This window comes from Bubalus kerabau, chromosome X (genome assembly GCF_029407905.1).
Source record: "Bubalus kerabau isolate K-KA32 ecotype Philippines breed swamp buffalo chromosome X, PCC_UOA_SB_1v2, whole genome shotgun sequence".
Lineage (NCBI taxonomy): Eukaryota > Metazoa > Chordata > Mammalia > Artiodactyla > Bovidae > Bubalus > Bubalus kerabau.
The window spans coordinates 48580935-48598890 of NC_073647.1; the positions used below are offsets into that span (position 1 = coordinate 48580935).

The 17956-nt window shown below is 42.4% G+C and overlaps 1 protein-coding gene across 1 annotated transcript; it reads left to right on the forward strand.

Moving 5' to 3' along the window:
* The first annotated feature begins 293 nt into the window (after positions 1 to 293).
* Positions 294 to 5985, forward strand: RAB39B (RAB39B, member RAS oncogene family). The gene is made up of 2 exons (XM_055564436.1): positions 294 to 728; positions 3132 to 5985. The coding sequence occupies exons 1-2, from the start codon at positions 514 to 516 to the stop codon at positions 3556 to 3558; spliced, it is 642 nt and encodes a 213-aa protein (XP_055420411.1). The 5' UTR covers positions 294 to 513; the 3' UTR covers positions 3559 to 5985.
* Positions 5986 to 17956: the final 11971 nt, after the last annotated feature.

Here is a 17956-nt window from a genome sequence, read left to right on the forward strand (position 1 = left end):
TCACCATAGCCTTTGATTTTGGAGCCCAAGAAAAGACAGTCTGTCACTGTTTCCATTTTCCTCCCCCCATCCGTTTGCCGGGGGAGTGATGAGACCGGATGCCGTGCTCTTAGATTTTTGAATGCTGACTCTTAAGCCAGAAAGGCAGGGAACTAGCTTCTGCGCCCCCAACCCCCGCCCCCGCCCGCCCCCGGCCATTTCTGTGTGCGCTGCTCTTACAGACAATGCGGTGCTGGGCGTCGCCTCTACCTGGAGGATTACAGTAAGCCTGTTGTCAGTGATGAGTCAGAGTGCGTGGTGCTGATGCTGCTGCCATTTCATCACCTCCGCGAGCGCAGCATCCATCCCTCGGTCCTCCCCGCGCCTGGGCCTACCTGGCCTGAGGCTCCCAGGCCAACGATGCCCTCGTGGCCGATCTAGATCAGGACCGAGCCGCGCTCTCCGAGGCCCAGGCCTGGCGCCCCCATCTCGCCGCCTGAGGCCCGGGCCAAGGAGACCTGCCGAGCCTCGGCAATGGAGGCCATCTGGCTGTATCAGTTCCGGCTGATTGTCATCGGGGATTCCACGGTGGGCAAGTCGTGTCTGATCCGCCGCTTCACCGAGGGCCGCTTTGCCCAGGTTTCGGACCCGACGGTGGGGGTGGATTTCTTCTCCCGTCTGGTGGAGATCGAACCCGGAAAACGCATCAAGCTCCAGATCTGGGATACCGCGGGTCAAGAGAGGTTCAGGTGGGAGCGCAGACTCGGCCCGTGAGCAGTGGGAGGTCTTCTGGGTTTTCCCGATCCCCGGGGGAAGAGGACTTCCTGGTCCCGGTCGCCGCCCTTAGCGAAGGTAGCGAGGCTCTGAGAGTTTCTGCTCAAGCCCACCTTCAGCTATCTGGGAATTCAGTTCAGGGAAAGATACATCCTGGCAGTCAATAATGCATATTGCTCGTACCACAACTCCACCAACTTGCCCCCTTCGTGGTTAATCAACTCGCTGGAGTTGATCTCTGTCATTCATCAATTTCAGTCCCTATGCTACATTTCAAAAAATGTTCCCAGGTCATCCTAATGTAGGATGACAGATCTAGATAGGTGATGTAGAGATAAAGATATAGATAGAAACATAAATACTAGATAGAAATAGAGATGTATGTGATGATGGATTCTTTCTTGCAACTAGCATGCATGCAATGATCATTCACTCTCTGCCAGACACTGCACCTATCACTGGGAAAACAGCCTGAGGAACCTCCTGTAAGGGGATGCCATGTAAACAAAATAGACACAGGCATTGCCCTCCTAGAATGTCTCTGCTAGCATAGTGGAGGGGGAACTAGGTCAGTAATTACACAAAAGAGTGCCTTGTTCATATTTGTAGGCTCACCACCTATGATAACACTTAGCACATAATGAGTGATAAATAAACAGGTGGAATTTTCTCTTCCAATACTTTGTTTCACTTGTAGCATGTATCACGTGTAATTATATGTATGGACACAGATGAGGGAAGGCTTACTGGAGACAATGACGCCTGATGAGTGCGAGGAAACTGCATGTATAAAGACAAAAGTCAGAGCAGCGTACGCAGAAAACTTTGAGCTACAGTCATGCAGAGCAGCCGAAACTCGATCAAGAGGCCTCAATAAATCATCATTTATCTAGTGAACAAGAATCAAACATAGAAGATATTGGTCAGCTGGTTGAAGAGGGGTGGGGAGAAGAGAAAAGTTAGACTTGTCTCCACTTCCCCACTTCTGCAAACAAATATCCTTGTCCAGGTTCACTTTGAACTTGTGATTTCATGTTTCATATTATAACCAAAGAAAGGCATCTTTTGTGTTTGTCACAATTTCTTTCTGTATGAACAGCATTTTCATATCCACAGATTATTATTTATTGGATGATAGTGACTTCTAAGGGTTCTTTGTATATTAAGAATATTAATCCTTTTCTGTCATGGATGTTGTAAAGTGTTTTTTCAGTTTTTCATTTGTCTTTTAACTTTGTTTACATTAAGAAAATTTTTTGCTGTTTTGTTCTTACCATCATCTAGCTAGGACTCCAATTCCCTGGACAATGTTTGTTCTGTTATTACTGGGCCATTTGTCCTAAGGCTTAAGCTATCGAGTCCTTCATTGTTTATATTCTTCATCCAAGGAGAAAGAAAAACTAAAAATAGACATAGGTCAAAAAGCATGGTAGTCTAAGGAAAGTGACTGGATAAGCAAATAGTTCTACAATGTCTAAGACGCCCTGAGAAAAGTACCATAATGCACATTGAAAATTAAGCTCCTCAAATCAAGAAGCGAAAATACATGTGGTTTCTTCCATTTCAGAAGTAGAGAAAATGTATAATAGGTTTTAGAAACATTCTGATTACAATGCTTTAAATAAATCATATGATTTTAAGGGGAAGCTTTGTCTATTTAGGCAGTTTCTCCCACCTGGTGGCTCCTGAGTCAGCCTTTCTGAAGTGGGGCAGACAGACAATTGGCTCAAGGTCTTTGCAGACAATCCCTCTTTTTCCTATTCCCACATGGCCTGCAAAGTAAAAAAACAAAATCATGTTCCTCTTCACAGAAGAGGTTGAAGACCTCTGGTGAAAATAAAAAGGTAACAGAGAAATACGGTAATGATAAATGGAGCACTTTTGTGATATATACTTGTATTTCCTGTCAACTATCATAAATTCATTTTTCTTTTTTAGAAAATCCTATGCCAACTATGATCATTTGTAATGAGCTCTCCAGGTGACAGAATACTTAATCCATTATTTCATTTGCCTCATGATAACCTGTTACTTAGATATCCCACTTAGCAGAAAAGGAAATCTCATTCAGCTCTTCAGTGGCGAGAATGGACAGGTTAACTATGGTTTGACCTAAGCTGAGGGAAAATGCCTGTATGCACATGAGCATTCATTTCTAGAAGATACCATGTCAAAGTTTAGCTCAATTGAAAAGTTTAGCTCAATTGCAAATTCATGTATCATTATTATGATGGAATGATGTTTGTATTCCTTTGTTACAAAGAGAAAAGCATTTTCACTGAAGGACTCTGTCGCTAACCAGAGACCACTCTTTGAGTTCACTGAAGTACAGGAGTTTGGGCTTGGCATTCAATCTTGACTTCTCTCTTGTGTTCTAGATCCATCACTCGTGCCTACTACAGGAACTCAGTAGGTGGTCTTCTCTTATTTGACATTACCAACCGCAGGTCTTTCCAGAATGTCCACGAGTGGTTAGAAGAGACCAAAGTACACGTCCAGCCCTACCAAATTGTATTCGTTCTCGTGGGTCACAAGTGTGACCTGGATACACAGAGGCAAGTGACTCGCCACGAGGCTGAGAAACTGGCTGCTGCGTATGGCATGAAGTACATTGAAACGTCAGCCCGAGACGCCATTAACGTAGAGAAGGCCTTCACAGATCTGACGAGAGACATATATGAGCTGGTGAAAAGGGGGGATATTACCATCCAGGAGGGCTGGGAAGGGGTGAAGAGTGGATTTGTCCCCAACGTGGTTCACTCTTCAGAAGAGGTAGTCAAATCAGAGAGAAGATGTTTGTGCTAGTCAGCCCTTGTGTCTCCAAAACCTGCTGTCCCACCTGGACTTCCAGCTGATCAAAATGATAGAATCATCATGCGACTCAAGAGAACTTAAACCTCTATATTGGATACCAAGTGAGCCTCTTCCCCAAGGGGCCCTCAGACAGGTGATTGGTAGGTGGGCGGGGGAACCTGGAACTGGAACTGGCCCTGTTTTGTGGCCCAAGCTGTGCACTGGCTGCTCTGTATGCCCTTTGTAGACTGTATGTCAAGAAGCTGAGGTCCAGGGAACCAGGCCCCCCAGGAAAGTACACCCACAGTCAGGACAACTATTTTTCGGTGTTGCATAGGTCACGATCATAATAAAATATGTAAAGGGGATAAAAGTATCACATCGGGAACAATGATCAAACCTACAAAAATGAGAGATATCGACCCAACCAATGAGAATATCCTGCACTAAATGTATGTGTGGGGTTTGGTTAAAAGGTACCAATTAGCTCTCCACAGCTCATATGTAAAATGAGGGGTATGGGCCAGTCTTTTCATAAGACCCTTTCAAGGCCTGGTGTTCTGGTAAAAAAAAATGGTGTGAATGTCAAGAGAGAGTCAATTTATACACTGTTATTATCACATTCAAAAAAATGTACAGTCTTGTGCAAGAATAACCAGCACTGTGTAAGAAATTTTCCCATGCAAATTATCATGGAATTAGAAGAGAGAAATACTATTAATACCGATGTCATCCCCCTTTTGCCTCTGACCACACCTGGGGTTTCACTGCTTTGGTGACTATGATCTGAACATAAACACCTGCTTAGGAGGGGCTGTAACCCTTACAGACACATTATGGTTCACTGAATGACCTGTTTGATCATTGTAAGAGGCCATGAGGTTTTCTTCCCCAGTTTACAAAAAAATTAACTGAGAGGCAGAGGAGAGTCACTAGGCCAAAGTGAAGGTCTTCTGACTCCTGGTTTTTACTTCACTGCATCATCCTGCTGCCCAATGAATAAACTGTTATTGTTTACTTTGGAAGAGATATGACTGCAAATAAATATTCTCTACATGTTAGGATATGTTTCCTTATTGATTATAACTCAGCTCTAACCCTGAGGAAACCTGGGCATAAGTCAAAGGTAAAGCCCATTCAGGTATTATTGACAAGAGGATTTTACACAAGTGAATAATTGCACAGTGAACACATGTTAGAACTGTTTGGGTTATGTGTTCTTATCGCTGAAATGCAGTGGATATATTATTGAAAGGAACTAAATACAGCAATGGGGAGTGGGGTGGGGGTAAATACTCACTTCACAATGACCTTGGCTCCTTGTTTGCCATATGCCTACACTGGGCTCCTATCTACCCTACAAAGTTAACTCTTAATTCTCAGGTGAACAGACAGCTAACTAGTTGCATCAGAAACTTGAAATGGTTGCCTTGCAGTTCCATTATCTTCTTGAAGAGAGGTGATGCTTTAAATGATTTTTTGATTGTAGCCAGTTCAGCTAGGCAAAAGCCATACTTTTTGTAGTAAAACAACCAATTCTGATTAGAGTCAGGTTTCTCATTTCCATTGTGATAGGAACGCCTAAGGATGGTAAATTGCTTTGAAATATGGTATTGAATCTCAGAATGGATGTAACTGAATCTGAAATTTGGAGGATTTACTTCAGCCAAAATAAAGCAGTAAAATCATGAAAATTATGGGAACAAACCACCTTAGACCTACCTGCAGCATCCACTACAAGTGACCCAATCATCATCTCTTCCTTGGTTTAGCGTGACCTAGCTTGGGTGGAGTAACTAATTTGCCAGCTTTGTGGTTGTAGAAGACAAACAAAAGATAGTAAATTGGGCTAACACAAAGTTTCATCAACTGCTATACTTAATTATGTTTAGAAGATTCTGAAAGCAAGATTATCCAGTGGATAGATGAGAGTTGACTGGATTCTGTCAGTTCAAGAAAAAAAGGATAGAAACAAAACTCTCTACCATTTTCTTGACTTAAATACATCATATGTATATTTTTCTCATTCTTTGCATTTTTAGGCAGGTTTAAAAATACTCATCATAGATTCAGCAGAAGTGGCTGAGCTTAACTGCTTAAACAAATTCTAGAACTTTAAAACTCATTTTAGTAGAATTCAGTGCTGTTGTCACTGCAATAAGTGGGTTTTGGAAAATGTGTGAAAAAGTCAGGTGTTAGTACAATATTAAGGGTAAAGCTCTAGAAGCTATTTTACTACATAGGTGAAGACAAGATAAACTAACTTGTAACAAAGACCACAACTGCATGTTGGATTAGATTGCCTCATATTCCAGAATAAAATGTACTGTGTACTTTTCCTCACTTTGTTGTGCACTGTAATGAAATGTGAAAAACTTTAGCTGTATGTGAATGAAAATATGCTTGTATTTAGTAAAATGGTTGATTATGTGACTGTAAGATTCCAAGTGTGTGTTGTAGCTATTTCCAGAGGAGTCTGTCCCTACAGTGTAGCAACTGCTACCAAGAACATCAGGTAGGTGGGACATATGCACAACAGTATTCACCAATATCTTAAAGCCAGAAAGTTACAGGATCATCAGGTTGAAAGTCACAGAGACCTCACTAATCCCTGGAAATGCCGTATGACTTTTGCAAACATTTGTTCTGTGAAGCCTAATATGAATCGTTGCAATTTTTAGTCAAGGGTTTTTTGTTTAAATTTAACTATTTTTGTTAAATAGCTCCTAAAAATTGGGGGGGGGTTGTTTTTTAATTGAAGTATATTTGATTTACAATATTATACTCATTTCAGATTTATAAAATAGTGATTCAGTATTTTATAAACTATACTCCTTTTAAAGTTATTATAAAATATTGGCTATATTCCCTGTGCTGTACAATATATCCCTGTAGCTTACTTATTTTATACATAGTAGTTTGTCCCTCTTAATCCTTTACCCCTATCATGCCTCTTCTCTTTCTCCCTGCTAGGAACTACTGATTTTTTTTCTATATCCATGAGTCTGCTTCTGTTTTGTTATATTCAGCAGTTTATTGTATTTTTTAGATTCCACATGCAGGTGATATATTTGTCTTTCTCTGTCTGACTTACTTCACTTTGGTATGATAATCTCTAGGTCCATCCATATTTCTGCAAATGGCACAATTTTGTTACTTTTTATGGCTGTGTAATATTCCACTATATATATATATATATATATCACATATCATATATATGTGTGTGTGTGTGTGTGTGTGTGTGTATATATATATATATATCACATCTTGTCTATTAATCTGTTGATGGCCACTTAGGTTGCTTCCATGGCTTGGGTATTGTACATAGTGCCACTGTGAACACTGGGGTGTGTGTATCTTTTAAAATTAGAGGTTTTATTTGCTTTAGATAGATGCCACGTAGCTTATTACAATTGTTTTCCCTAGAAAGTCTTCTTTTCTCAAGGCTACATTGCTTCTATCTTTTCAAATACTACTAAGATGTGCATTTTGTGTCAGGATCACTTGCAGTATGGTGCCCAGATCGCAACACAAGAGTTCCATACACTGCCTAGGGTTTATAGCACATATTTGGTGGAGGAGTTAAAAAAAAAAAAAAAGGAAGCCCTTCCCAATAGCTCAGCAGTAAAGACTCCATCTGCAATGCAGGAGACACAGGTTCTATTTCTGGGTTGGGAAGATCCCCTGGAGAAGAGAATGGCAACCCACTCCAGTATTCTTGCTTGGAGAATCCCATGGACAGGGGAGCCTGGCGTGCTACAGTCCATGGTGTCACAAAGAGTAGGACACAAATGAGCGACTGAACACACACATGAAAAAAAGGGAAAATGTTTGATTCAGAGTCTGGGCATAAGCTTTATCACTTTTATAATCATGAGTGAATGAGGGAGGTAGGGAGGGCGGGGAGAAAGGAGGGAGGGAAGGACCAAAAATGCAATATCATTCAGTTACATGACTGTAAATATCATCTGTCAGCCAATGAGTCCTGAATTTCTATCTCCAGCTCATCTCTTTCTCCCTTGAAGTTTACACATTTAGAACCAACTGTGTAGCCAACGTCTCCATTTGAATGTCTATTAGGGTCATAAGTGTAACATGTCACACTGTCGTTTGTTGCCACGGTTGTTGTGATCGCTGATCTCCCTGCTTCCAGAGTCTATTCTCCACACAGCAGCCAGAAGGAGCCTGATAAAACATTTATTATCAGCAATCAGCTGCTCGTAATGCCCCAGTGGTTATCCATTTTAGTCAGCTGAAAACCCAAAGTATTTCCAGTGGCTTTCAGAAAAACTTTTAAAAATGAAGTTCAACCCCTTTGCATCACCTGTGTGGCCTTGTTCATCAAACACCCCCAGCACATTCACACCTCAGGGTGTTTGTACTTGCCCTTCACTGAATCTTAGATTCTCTACCTTGAGATGTCTGCATGGATTTCTCCCTGACCTCCATCAAGTTCTGAAACCAACAGCTGCTGAAATCTGCAAGCAGCTTCCTGATCCTAGAGAAGATGTGGCTTGAGAAGTTGTTCCTGACAGTGCAACCTATAATCTAACTCCTTAGTCTGCCCTGGGAAACAACAAGGTTTAGGGAAAGGGAACTTCAGTTCAGTTCAGTTCAGTTCAGTCACTCAGTCATGTCCAACTCTTTGCGAACCCATGGACAGCAGCACACCAGGCCTCCCTGACCATCACCAACTCCCGGAGTCCACCCAAACTCATGTCCATTGAATCTGTGATGCCATCTAACCATCTCATCCTCTGTTGTCCCCTTCTCCTCCCGCCTTCAATCTTTCCCAGCATCAGTGTCTTTTCCAAAGAGTCAGCTCTTCCTATCAGGTGGCCAAAGTATTGGAGCTTCAGCTTCAATATCAGTCCTTTCAATGAACACCCAGGACTGATCTCCTTTAGGATGGATTGGCTGGATCTCCTTGCAGTTCAAGGGACACTCAAGAGTCTTCTCCAACACCACAGTTCAAAAGCATCAGTTCTTCGGTGCTCAGCTTTCTTTATAGTCCAACTCTCACATTCATACATAACTACTGGAAAAACCATAGCCTTGACTAGACAGACCTTTGTTGGCAAAGTAATGGAACATAGAAGGAGAGAATGGGAAACTTTGAGAGCACAGTTTCACAGGAAGGAGTAGACAGTAGTATCCCCAAGCAGCAGTGGGTTCAGAAAGACAAGTCTGAAAATATATCCCTAGGATTTCAGGGAGCAGGAAGGCATGCATGACCTTTGCCAGTATAGTGCTGGTGGAGTGATTTCTGCCGACACCAAGCCTCTTAGTAAGTTGATGTTCTTAGTTCTGTTGGGGGCCCAATCTTTTATGATTTTAGTCACTGTCTTTGTATTGATGACTCCCAACTGAAGGATTCCAGCCCACTCTTGTGTGCACTATACCAATACAACCAACCTGCCTACTAAACACATCCAGAGATTCCTCAAACTTGACATATCCAGTATGAAATCAATGGTAGTCAAAACGAGCTCCTTCAACCTCAGACTTGCTTCTGTAAATGACACCACCATCTACCCCCTTGTTCAACACAGAAACTTAAAAGTTATTCTATTTCCTCACTTCCCCTCACTTCCCATATCAAATAGGTCATCAAGTCCTATCAATTCTTTCTCCAAAATATAGCCAACTCTGCCATTTCCTCTGCCCCTATTGCTATCACCTTTGTCCAAACCACTATCAACTCTTTGCTGAACTACTTACTATCTTTCTAAGTGGTCTCCCTACTTCAGCTCTTATTCCCATGATACATTCTCAATATAACAGCCAGAATGATCGTTTCAAAAAGGAAATCACATCAAGTCATTCACCTGCTTGAAACCCACCAACAGTTTCTCATCACATTTAGAACAAAGTCCAGACAAACTTGACATTTCTTAACGTGGCTACAGGCCATGCATGATCTGGCCTCTGGCTACAGCTCCAGTTGTAAGGTCCATGAAAGTAAGAACATTATTCATCTTGTTCACAGATATTTCTATTCTACAATGTGTACTATAGATATAGGTTTGAATCATGATTTCTTCTTGCCCAACTTCAATTCAGTAAGAAAGATATACCCACCTGAATGCAGAGTTCCAAAGAATAGCAAGGAAAGCCTTCCTAAGTGATCAGTGTAAAGAAATAGAGGAAAAGAATAGAATGGGAAAGACTGGAGATCTCTTCAAGAAAATTAGAGAGACCAAGGGAACATTTCATGCAAAGATGGGCTCAATAAAGGACAGAAATGGTATGGACCTAACAGAAGCATAAGATATTAAGAAGAGGTGGCAAGAATACACAGAAAAACTGTACAAAAAAAGATCTTCATGACCCAGATAACCATGACGGTGAGATCACTCACCTAGAGTCAGACATCGTGGAATGTGAAGTCAAGTAGGCCTTAGGAAGCCTCACTATAAACAAAGCTAGTGGAGGTGATGGAATTCCAGCTGAGCTATTTCAAGTCCTAAAAGATGATGCTGTGAAAGTGCTGCACTCAATATGCCAGCAAATTTGGAAAACTCAGCAGTGGCTACAGGACTGGAAAAGGTTAGTTTTCATTCCAATCCCAGAGAAAGGCAGTGTCAACGAATGTTCAAACTATCACACAATCACACTCATTTCACATGCTAGCAAAGTAATGCTCAAAATTCTCCATGCCAGGCTTCAACAGTACATGAACTGAGGACCTTCAGATGTTCAAGCTGGATTTAGAAAAGGCAGAGGAACCAGAGATCAAATTTCTAACATCCCTTGGATCATATAAAAAGCATGGAAATTCCATAAAACATCTACCTCTGCTTCATTGACTACACTAAAGCCTTTGACTGTGTGGATTACAACATACTGTGGAAAATTCTTCAAGAGATGGGAATACCAGACCACCTGACCTGCCTCCTGAGAAACCTGCATGCTGGTCAAGAAACAACAGTTAGAACCAGACATGGAACAACAGACTGGTTCCAAATTGGGAAAGGAGTAGGTCAAGGCTGTATATTGTCACTCTGCTTATTTAATTTATATGCAGAGTACATAATGTGAAATGCTGAAATGGATGAAGCACAAGCTGAAATCCAGATTTCTGGGAGAAATATCAATAACCTCAGATATGCAGATGACACCACCCTTATGGAAGAAAGCAAAGAGGAACTAAAGAGCATCTTGATGAAGGTGAAAGGAGAGTGAAAAGGCTGGCTTAAAACTCGACATTCAAAAAGCAAAGATCATGGCATCCAGTCCTATGACTTCATGGCAAATAGATGTGGAAACATTGGAAACAGTGACATATTTTATTTTCTTGGGCTCCAAAATCACTGTAGACGATGACTGCAGCCATGAAATTAAAAGACACTTGCTCCTTGGAAAAGCTATTGTAAGAAAAGAAAAGCTTGGAATAAAATCTAGACAATACATTTAAAAGAAGAGACATGACTTTGCTGACAGAGGTCTCTATAGTCAAAGCTATGGTTTTTCCAGTAGTCATGTATGGATTTGAGAGTTGGACCATAAAGAAAGCTGAGCGCTGAGGAATTGATGCTTTGAACTCTGGTGTTGGAGAAGACTCTTGAGAGTCCCTTGGACTGCAAGTAGATCAAACCAGTCCATCCTAAAGGAATAAACCCTGAATATTCATTGGAAGGACAGATGCTGAAGCTGAAGCTCCAACACTTTGGCCACCTGATGCGAAGAACTGTCTCACTGGAAAAGATCCTGATGCTGGGAAAGATTGAAGGCAGGAGGCGAAGGGGACAACAGAGGATGAGATGGTTGGATGGCATCACGGACATGAGTTTGAGCAAGCTCCGGGAGGCCTGGCGTGCTGCAATTCATGGGGTCTCAGAGAGTCAGACCCGACTGAGCGACTGAACAACATAGCTGCACACAGACTGTCTAGATTAACACATGAATCCTTGTAGGTAAATTTTGGTAATTTATATTTTCTTTGAAACTTGTATCTTCCATCTAGAATTTCAAATGTATTGGCATACAGTTGAGCTTAGTATAATTTTAAAGTATCTGTATTTGTGGATAGAAACCTTTCATTTACAATGTTACATGTTTCTGTTTATTATTCAGAGGCATTATATTAGAGGTCTGCCTATTTTTATCAGTATTTCCAAAGAATCAGTTGTGTTCTTGGTTTTATGCTTTTTTACTTCTTCTGCATTGCGATGTATTAATTACTATGTTACCTACGTAAAAGGCCTTCCTTTTTCTGTGCTCCAGTCAGAATTCCCAACCAAGCCAACATGACTGAAGGCAGAAGGGGAGGTAAGAACAGAGTGTTAACTGCTGTACAAGTATAAAGCAGGGCTGTCTCTAGTAAACAGTGGCATCCATACTAGAGTTTATTTTTCTGGGCTCCAAAATCACTGCAGATGGTGACTGCAGCCATGAAATTAAAAGACACTTACTCCTTGGAAGGAAAGTTATGACCAACCTAGACAGCATATTAAAAAGCAGAAACATTACTTTGCCAACAAAAGTCCATCTAGTCAAGGCTATGGTTTTTCGAGTATTCATGTATGGATGTGAGAGTTGGACTGTGAAGAAAGCTGAGCCCTGAAGAATTGATGCTTTTGAACTGTGGTGTTGGAGAAGACTCTTGAGAGTCCCTTGGACTGCAAGGAGATCCAACCAGTCCATCCTAAAGGACTGAATATTCATTGGAAGGACTGATGCTGAAGCTGAAACTCCAATACTTTGGCCACCTGATGCAAAGAACTGACTCATTGGAAAAGACCCTGATGCTGGGAAGGATTGAAGGTGAGAGGAGAAGGGGACGACAGAGGATGAGATGGTTGAATGGCATCACCAACTCAATGGACATGAGTTTGGGTAAACTCAGGGAGTTGGTGACGGACAGGGAGGCCTGGCGTGCTACAGTCCATGGGGTTGCAAAGAGTTGAACATGACTAAGCAACTGCTGAACTGATACTAGAGTTAAGTACTCATGGGAAAATAAAGCAAGGAAGAGGGGTAAGGACACACATTAGTGTGTGTTGTGCAGGGGGCCAGTCCTTTCCAACGTGTGTACGGTGGCCTTAAGAAGCTCATTTAGGAAGTTATCTTTGAGCAGAGACTTGAATTTAGAAGAGTTCAGGGGGAAGCTATGTAGATAACATCTGGACAAAATGGGGAAGGATTTTCCAGGAAGAAAGAATAGCAAGCAAGAAAAGTCCTGAAATAGGAGCAAAATGATTGCCCATTCCAGGAAGAGCAGAACCAGGCATGCTAAAGCAGAAGGCCCACAGGGAAGGGTACAAGGTAGGCAAAGGGCCGGAGTGGAAACCAGCTCATGTCAGTGAATTTAGATCATTGTCAGGATGCTGGCTTATGCCCTGAGCTCTGACCTCTTCACATGGTGGACCACAGAGAGACAAGCGTGGAAGCAGAGAGCCCACCTCAGAGGCTGTGGTGGTGATCCAGGCAACAAATGTTGGGACTTGGGCCAGGATTGTAGCTGAGGAGGTGATGAGTCAGTCACATTTTGGATACACCACGATGTTAAGAGTCAGGATTTGCAGATGGATGAATAGGAAATCAGAGTATGTTGGAATGTGGGTAGACTTGAATTGGAGGTGAGGCAAGGGAAGGAGTTAAGTTTTTGACACGTTGAGCTTGAGATGCCCATGAAGTTTGGCAGATGGAACTGTCAAGTAAGCAGCTGGATACAGGCGTCCAAAATTCTGAACTCTCAAGGTCCAAGTTGGAGACCAAATTCTGAGGCTCACCAGGGCAGGAATGTTTTCCAACACAAAATGAGTGAAGTCACTCAGTCGTGTCCAACTCTTTCGACCCCATGGACTGTAGCCCAGCAGTTTCCTCCATCCATGGACTTTTCTAGGCAAGAGTATTGGAGTGCATTGCCATTTCCTTCTCCAGGGGATCTTCCCGAGCCAAGGATCGAACCCAGGTCCCCTGCATTGCAAGCAGATGCTTTCCTGGCTGAGCCACCAGGGAAGCCCTTGCAACATGAGGGTGAATGACAAACCAGAGGTCTAGGAGATAGAAGCGCTGGCACATGAATGTGAGAAGAAGCAGGCAGAGAGTTGAGAGGAAAACCAGGCAAGGATCCTAAAAAGCCAAGAGGGAATCTCAGGAGGAGAGAGCAATCTTCCATGTTTGCTGCATCTGACTGAGAACAGGAGAGAAAAAGGAGAAACAACGGGGACCATGAGTACAAACACTTTCAGGACAATGCTTTCTGCGAAGGGCAGAGAAATGAGGATGGCAGCTTGAGGGGAAGAGAGGCCAGGAGAGAATTGTTTTTAAGATAAGAAAAATTCAGTGGACAAAGATAGAGGATGCAGGAGAGAGGGGCCCTGGTTGCAGGGAAGGCGGGTGAAGTGGAGAGAGGCCAGCTGTTCTGCTGTGGACCATGACACGATGCCCATGCTCCTCTGACATTTCCAGAATCTGCAGGGCCATGCTCTGCCTCTGATGGGCTGACTTGTGTCCCCCCAGCAAGATATGTTGAGGTCACCACAGTGAATCTGACCTCGTTTGGAGACAGAGTCAGAAGCTGTCATTAGAGGGGTGGCCCCATGGATCCGTTGATGTCAGACTTCGGCCTCCAGAAAAAACTTGAAGACATTTCTGTTGTTTAAGACTTCCCTGGTGGCTCAGAAGGTAAAGCGTCTGCCTACAACACAGGAGACCTGGGTTCGATCCCTGAGTTGGGAAGATCTCCTGGAGAAGGAAATGGCCACCACCTCCAGTCTTCTTGCCTGGAGAATCCCATGGACAGAGGAGCCTGGGGGGCTACAGTCCACAGGGTTGCAAAGAATTGGACATGACTGAGCATCTTCACTTCCCTTCTAGGCCATCAGAGGCCAAGAGTTACAAGGACGAGGGAACAAACAGGTTTGGTCACTGGCACTGGGGACAGAATGTGTGCACTACCCAGGCCAGAACCTGGCTGAGCAGATATGGCCCCCACACACATTCAAGATGCTTCACATACCGCCCAGAATGCCTATGATGGTCCACATGTCTTGGCGAGGGTAGGGTGGCCAGAGGCTGACAGTAGGCAGAACTGAGTTGGGTGAGACAACTGTGGACGGAGGCAGTCATAGGCTGGGGGCTGCACTCAGCAAGGGGCCTCCTGCAAAAGCTTTTTTAAAAAAATTGTTTTAATTGGAGGCTAATTACTTTAAAATAAAAAAAGTTACAGAGAAACCACAGCACAAAAAAAGCTTCTGTCTTTTACAGCCAAAGAGACACAGATGTAAAGAACAGACACTTTTTTTGGGGGTGTGGTTTCTCTTTCACTTTTTCTTTTTGTAAATTTATTTATTTTCATTGGAGGCTAATTACTTTACAATTAAAAAAGCTAAAGAGAAACCACAGCACAAAAAAAGCTTCTGTTCTTTACAGCCAAAGAGACACAGATGTAAAGAACAGAAGCTTTTTGGGGGGTGTGGTTTCTCTTTAACTTTTTTTGGGGGGGTAAATTTATTTAATTGGAGGCTAATTACTTTACAATATTGGAGTGGTTTTGGCCATACATAGAAATGAATCAGCCACGGGTGTACATGTGTTCCCCATCCTGAATCCCCCTCCCACCTCCCATCCCGACCTATCCCTCAGGTCATCCCGGAGCACCGGTTTTGAGTGCCCTGTTTCATGCATTGAAACTGGACGGGTGATCTATTTCACACATGGTAATATACATACTTCAATGCTATTCTAACTTTTTTTGCTTTTGAGTGACAGAAGCAACAGCCAAGGCTGACAGATATTGACAGCTAGGAGCAAGAATCGGGGCGTGGAGGTCTGAATGGCTGACTTACGGATGGTGGAGCCTTGCACCCCTGACTTTAAAGTGCTGGGAATTTGCTGTCTGATTAAACAAGACACTGGCTTAGCCAGGTCAGGACGGCAAAGCAGGAGTGGAACCAAAGCATGTGTGGTGTGTGCAAGGACCTGAACAAGATAGACCATGAAAGAAGTAAAGATGTGGGGGACAGTGAAAACCTGGAAGGGAACAGAATGGCTTGAGGTGGAGATTAAGAAGGCACTGCAGGGATTGACAAGGTCTCAGCTGTGACTGAGGCTGAGAGATGGGGAGATGACAAGACACCCCAGAGAGGGAGATCAAACAGGAGAAACACTGTCCTTACCTTAAGGACAGACCAGCTGCAATCTCTATTGAGAAAGGCAACAGAAGTTAGTTTGTTTGACATTTTTGTTTCAAGTTTCTATTTTCATCCAAATCCCTTGTTCCCAAGTTGCCTATGTCCACATTCCATTAAATTCTGCAAGACACAAAATTGATTCTCCAAAACCTCCCACTGCTATCTCACTTGAAGTGTTCAAAACATTTTAAAAAATGTTACTCTGAAAAACTTCATTTGTATTAATGACAATTCCATGCAAATATTTTTTGTGGGTGGGAAAAAAGCAGAAACAGGTGGGTTAACAAAAGTCAAACTAGATAATGTTTACAATATGAATACTGATTTCCATAACCAGCGTTCAGTATACCCCACCACTTCTAAAGCTTAATATTAAATATTGGTATATATTTGCCATTATTCAGCTACCTGAATCATTTTTCCTTATGACATACGCAGAGTCATACATGAAAGTTTCGAGCTACACAAAAGCACTCTGACCATATTCCTGCCCTTTTTAAAACTCTTCCAAGCTTTGTTACTATCTGCTTTTAAAATATCGTTTCCCTTGGTCATTCCTGCTGCTGCTGCTAAGTCACTTCAGTCATGTCCGACTCTGTGCGACCCCATAGACGGCAGCCCACCAGGATCCCCCGTCCCTGGGATTCTCCAGGCAAGAACACTGGAGTGGGTTGCCATTTCCTTCTCCAATGCAGGAAAGTGAAAAGTGAAAGTGAAGTCACTCAGTCGTGTCCGATTCCTAGCGACCCCATGGACTGCAGCCTACCAGGCTCCTCCATTCATGGGATTTTCCAGGCAAGAGTACTGGAGTGGGGTGCCATTGCCTTCTCCGTTGGTCATTCCTACGGGTGAACAATTCTCCCTATGGTCACTAGTTATCTGGATTTCTCCCAGAAGTATGTTGGGACCCATCAACTTTCAGCAGTTCGTGGTGTGACCACCTGAATACGTATAGGATAGGAGGAGAGTCAAGGACGGGATCTTCCAGGACTATTTTATCTTGGACCAATTCTTATTTTTCCGGGACCTTCTTTGTATCATCTGAACTGTGCAGATTCTATCCTTAAAGCCAAGGTCAGTCCTAGACGCTGGTCATCTCTTGCATAGCTGAGGACCAATGGAAAACAAGGGCAACTACAGTCCACTTGTAACTGAACCCTGGAGTCGATGTTTCAGGGTGACACCAAGTCGATCCTGAAAAGCTAATATTGTCACTTTGCTGTGGTATTGCAAGCAACAGTGATCTTGGAGTTGAAAATTACATGTCCCGGGTCAGTTAAAATGTAACTCTTAAGCTGCCTCTGGACCACCTGGCTGAGAATAAACAATTGCCCAAGCCACTCCAAACATGGACCTAAGTAGCCAAAGATGTAGGTATTGACGAAAAGGAAGAGATCATTATCTCCTGACCTTTAGCTTTTTAAAATTTTTGTGTATTTTACTCTCTAGAATCCACAGCTTTGAGCTGGAGAAAATAAGCTGATTCAGCCTAAAATGGGTTTACTTGGAGGTGCTAATAGAACCAGGAAAAAACTCACGGCCCCAAAGACAAGTTGTTACACAACCTACTGAACATAAGCCATGGCAAGGAGGCATGATCCTTTATACACAAACTGCTCAAATACACTGTGCACACAAAACAAGAAAGAGACACAAATAAAAGTCAATTCTTTACATGAACTTTGAAGCACTATCCACACCTCAAAGGAGTCGGCTCTTCACATCAGGTGGCCAAACTATTGGAGCTTCAGCTTAATATTATATCAACTTAGTAATATATTACATATTATATTAGCTTAATATTAGCTTATCATTATACTAGCCTATTAGCTACTAATATATAATTTTAGCATTAGTTTATTGTTAGCTTATTAAATATACACAATTTATATACATATATATCCAATTTATATATATACAACTTATATAATTACATAATTTTGTATTATATTAATACAGAAGTGTATTAATATAGAGATGTGGCGAATTAGCAAGCCCATGTAGTCTATGATACTGGTTGTGGTTATAAGATTTCAAAATAATACATGTACAAATTCAAAAGTTTATTGACTAGTTTTGGCCACAAAACTAAAAAGTCACTCTATGAGCTCCTGAAGTTCAGTAAATTTATAGCAACACCTGGCTTTGGGTTAAGGAGAAAACAGCTCTCCAATCTATCATGTCATTGTCAAACTTGACCTCTCAGCTGATTCCTGAGTTTTGCCTCACCTAGACAGAACTTATTCCATCTGGCTCTTTAAAATATCTTA

What these genes read in the sequence shown, in the direction of transcription:
- RAB39B (XM_055564436.1), top strand. Translation starts at nt 514, where the DNA reads ATGGAGGCCATCTGGCTGTATCAGTTCCGGCTGATTGTCATCGGGGAT. An exon ending in GCGGGTCAAGAGAGGTTCAG is followed by an intron (nt 729 to 3,131) that starts GTGGGAGCGCAG and finishes CTTGTGTTCTAG; the next exon opens with ATCCATCACTCGTGCCTACT.